Source organism: Tupaia chinensis, unplaced genomic scaffold (assembly GCF_000334495.1).
Source record: "Tupaia chinensis unplaced genomic scaffold, TupChi_1.0 Scaffold000387_1, whole genome shotgun sequence".
NCBI lineage: Eukaryota > Metazoa > Chordata > Mammalia > Scandentia > Tupaiidae > Tupaia > Tupaia belangeri.
The window spans coordinates 1,692,527-1,697,277 of NW_006159889.1; the positions used below are offsets into that span (position 1 = coordinate 1,692,527).

General features: G+C 55.1%; 1 protein-coding gene across 4 annotated transcripts in view; it reads right to left on the bottom strand.

Annotated features, from left to right (window-relative positions):
• Positions 1-4,751, bottom strand: part of SLC6A9 (solute carrier family 6 member 9) — a gene marked incomplete at its 3' end in the record, with an annotated part of 36,861 nt that overhangs the window by 7,508 nt on the left and 24,602 nt on the right. For all 4 annotated transcript variants that reach the window (XM_014589874.2, XM_014589872.2, XM_027773915.1 and 1 more), the window contains 3 exon segments: positions 24-127; positions 216-350; positions 530-662. In XM_014589874.2, the coding sequence (XP_014445360.1) occupies positions 24-127; positions 216-350; positions 530-662 (372 nt within the window).

Here is a 4,751-nt window from a genome sequence, read left to right on the forward strand (position 1 = left end):
CTGGGCATGCGGGAGCGGCTCACCGGTAGCAGTTGTTGTGGAACTTGTTGTAGGAAGCCATGGTGATGAGTCCCCCCCAGGCGCAGCCCAGCGAGTAGAAGATCTGGGAGGCGGCATCCCCCCACACCTGCAGGGAGGAAGGGGCAGTGGAGCTGCGGTCAGAGGCAGCCACCGCCTGGCCCTCCCGTCCCCTTTTGTGTCCTCCTCCATCGCACCTTGGCCTTCAGGATCTTGTCCCACTGGGGGGTCAGGTAGTACATGATGCCCGTGAAGGCTCCATCCAGGGTCACTCCACGGACAAACAGGATGGTCAGCACCACGTAGGGGAATGTGGCCGTGAAGTACACCACCTGGGGCAGTATGGCTCCGTGAACCCGGGGCTTCTGCTGCCCTGGGCACCACTCCCTGGCCCCTCACCACCACTAGCCCTCTGGGCCCCTCTTCCCCTCCCACACCCCAGCCCCGATCCAGGGAGGGGAGCCAGGGTCTTTCTGGGTGGGCACAGACCCTGCCAGGGAGGGGTACTTGCTTTCCCTGAAGACTTGACCCCTCGGATGAGGCAGAGGAAGACGACCACCCAGGAGATGCCGAGGCAGCCGAGGAGGGGTAGCCGCACCTCCCCGAAGTTCCCGATGTCGTCTGACAGCTCCAGCACATAGAGCCTGGTGAAGTGGAGATCTCTGAGGGCCGGTCCCCATGCCTGGCCACATCCCCAAGGTCCAGGGCCCAGCCTGACTGCTCCTGAGGTCCCAGCAGCCAGTTCGGGCACGCGTGCATGGCTGTGAGGCGGGAGCCACTGTCTGGGCAGCCCCGCCCCTCCTCCTGCCACAGCCCTGGAGAGCCTGGCACAAGCCCACTACTCTGCAGCTTCTCCCAGGACCTCCAGGGCTCCTCAGGCCCTGGGTATGGAGGTTTCCCTGACCCTGCTCAGACCCACTGAAGACTCTTGTTTGTGAATTTCTGCCTTTGAGAATGCCCCCTCCTCAAGCTATCAGGTGTCACATCCTCCAGGAAGCCACCTTCTGTGAGCACTGCACCCATACTCCTCTGCCCCCCTGCCAGGGACCGAGGAAGGCAGCAGAGGGCTGACTGGCAAGATTGGACCCGAACTCCTCCCCTCCATGCGGCTCCATCTGGCGCCCTGTGTGGTGCCAGCTGTGCTGTTCCAGGTCATACAGAACACGGGAGGCCTTTCCTAAGGCTCCTAGGGGACGGGGCAGAGGAGGCAAGCAGGCGTGCTCTGGCTGGAAAGGGTTAGGAGATGGGGCTGGGTTCTGATCCCATCCCAGGGTGTGGCCACAAGGCTCCCCCGGAGGGGCGAGGCCCAAGGAATAGGAGGAGGGGGTGAAGAGAAGTGGGAGAGTGTGCCCAAGAGCAGGCCGGGTGGAGGGAACAGCATGCAGCAGGGCAGGGCGGGAAAGGCTCGGCCAGCCTGGGCCTGTCGGGTAGCTCGGAGAAGTGAAGAGAGGGGGAGAAGGGAAGAGAGGGCGGCAGGGATGGGAAGGGATCAGATCAGAGCATGCTAGGAAGTCAAGGCCGAGAAGTCTGAATTTTATCCTTAAGCCACAGGAAGTCTCTGAAGGGGTTTTATAAAGGCACTCTGATGGTCTCTTCTGGCTGAAAACCTTGTGGTGGTTCCATCTCTCTCCATGGTAGGCCCTGACAGGGCTACCAGGCCCTTTGTGATCTGCTGGCCCCTGCCCTGCCGTCTCTATCTCTTCCCACTGCTCCAGCTGCACCGGCCTTCTTCCCTAAACATGCCAGGCATGGCCAGCACGTGGCATGGTGGTCAAGGTGGTTGGGTCCTGCATGGTCAACTACATGGTTCAAATCCCAGATCTGATAGCTTGAAAAACACTCCGGGCATGTGTGTCTACATGCCCCAAATCCTAAAAGCAGAACAGAAGAGAAGGGATTGCAGCATGGCCACCACCCTGGGGGTGTGTGATTTCTTACTTTCTCTCTCTAGTCAGTGCATGCACCCTGTAGCAAATTAAAACAAATAAACATGCCAGGCATGGCCTGCCCCAGGGCCTGTGCACATGCTGGTTCTTGGTCTGCATTCTATCCCCAAATACCCACCTGCACACCTGTGTAGCCACATGGCTTGTGCTCAGGACCTGTGCCTGGTTTAATGCTCTGCTATTGCCACCTTGAAGTTCCTGATAGAGCTGAACTAGGGCCCATGTTTGCATTCCTCACTGGACCCCACAAATCACACAACTGGGCTTGTCCTCGGGGCTCTCCTTCAGGTCTTTACTCGGGCATTCCTTTCTCACAGGGGCCGTCTCTGGCTACAAATCGCAGCCCCCTGCCCCGCCAGCACGCCTCACCACCTGTCCCCCATATTTCCCTCCACCGCACATCCTTCCCTCTCTCCCACTGTGTCTTCTACCTGTTTTGTCATTTGTCTTCTGTGAGAGTAAGAATGTTTTTATTTTTTAAACAAGAGGAAGAGAGAGGTTTTGGACCCTGTAGCATGTTTTGGTCATCCTGTCCCAGCCTCCCAGTTAGCCAGGTCAGTGCCACCGTGCCTGGCCTGTCTAGGCTGGAAATGGAACCTGGGCCTCCTGGGCAGCCCAGCCTCACACAGCAATGCCAAGTGCTTGCATCACTGCAGCTGGGCCAGGGGCAGGAGCTTGTGTGTCCTGTCCACAGCCAAACCCCAGTGCCTCGCGCTGAGCCTCACGGCGGCACGCAGTGGATGTGTGCTGAATGAATGAATGCATGCATGCATGCTATGGTAAATGGGTCAGAAGGCAAAATGGGGAGCACCAGGAGGAAGACCGATTTGGTTGTCACAGTTGTCCAGGCTAGAGGTGATGAGCAAGAACTAAGCCCCTGAGCCTCAGTTTCCTCATCTGTAAAACGGGGATAATAGCACCACCTGAAGACAATCTGCAACATGTAGGTTAAATACAGGATCCCGTCTTTCTCCTCTTACAGCTGGGACTCTGGGCACAGCGCCCATTCACAGGCTGTCCTCTGGAGCTCTTATCTATTTTCACTTTTATGTTTTTCCAAATCCATTCTCAAACCTCACAGCAACATGTCGAATATCTTGTGAAGATGTTATTCCGGATCCTCACCGGCCAAGTTCCCAGCCTGGCACTCGGTGCTTGCTCAGCCAGCCTGCCTGATAATTTGCAAAACTGTGGGCTGCCGCCTCGCGCCGTCCTTCCAGGCTGCCTTTCATACCACAGCCTGCAGAGGGCGCTGTCAGACCTCCCTCTCCCACCAGCTTCCACACTGCCCGGGTTTAAGTCGGTTCAGCGGGCATCCCAGCCACGCCCTTAGTGGAGGAGGGAACCAGTAGACAAAAGGCCGACAGAAGAAGCTGGGGGCCATGGGATCGCGAAGCGGCTCCGGGTCCTCGGCAGTGCTTCCTACTCTCTTCTCCTTCGTGGCACATGGGAAATAGCTGATGGCCCCTGGGGTCAACGAGACCACTCACAGCTGAAGACAACTGGTGGTGTGGGGGTGGGGGATGGGGGGTGGCTCTGGGCTGCCTGGGCCCTGGGGGCTTCAGTGCTGGGACATGCAGCCCTTCCGAGTCGCCACAGTACCGCAGGACACAGTCACTTCACCTCAAGCACCTGCACTCAAAGTAAAGAAGCCTCTTTCTTTTTCTTTCTCTCTCCCTTTCCTTCCTTCCTTCCTCCCTTCCTTTCTCTCTCTCTCTCTCTTTTTTTCTTCTCTTTCTTTCTCTTTTTTTCTTTCTTTTTCTTTCTCTCCTTTCCTTCCTTCCTTCCTTTTTTTCTTTCTTTTTATTTTTGTGCCATAAGGCACATGCACTTGCCAGAAAGAGACAGGGAGAAGGAAAGTGAGAAATCACCCCCTCCCCAGGGATGACCACGCCATAATCCCTTCTCTTCCATTCTCTCAGGATTTTGGCACACACACACATGTGCCTCGTGTGATTTTTCATACCACTTTAAATAAGAAGCCAATTCTTATTTAAAAGATTTTTAATTAATTATTTATTAATTTATTTTAAATTTATTTTTTAAAGATAATAAAATTTTCTGTTATAGGGCACGTGCGCTCGCCAGAAAGACAGAGAGACAGAGAGAGAGAAAGTGAGAAATCACCCCCCCAGGGGGTATGGCCATGCCGCAATCCCTTCTCCTCCCTTCTCCTCTGGGGATCTTGGGCATGTATGCACACGCGCCCGGCGTGAGTTTAAGCCACTGGGTCTGGGACTTGAACCGCAGTTGACTACATGGGAGTCCAGCGACATAGCTATTATGCTAAGTTCTGGTCCCCCCTAAAGGATTTTTTAAAACTTTGTCTAACTATACACACTAAACTGGTAGTGTGATACACACACACACACACATCCACACACACATGTACAATTGTCAGTGTGTGCCTGTGCTTGTCAGAGAGATAGTAAGCACCTTCCAATGGGGTGTGGTCACACCACAACCCACAATAGTTTTTCCTCCATTTCTATATCCCATTGGGATTCTAGACATACATGTACACACACACACACGCGTGCATGCCTGGTGTGACCACTGGCTGAACCAGTCAGCTGTGTGGGACCCAGTTCCCTATGCACAGTGCTCAACCGCTGCACAATGGGGCTGGCCGCCACGTGCATACTTTATTGTAAGAGCATAGCATTGCAATACTAGGGATTAAAGAGCTTAGACTTGGGGCTGGCAGGTGGCATGGTGGTTAAAGGCACTTTTCTCCCAAATGGCTGACTGCAGTTCAAGTCCCGGACCTGGTGGCTTGCTTTCTCT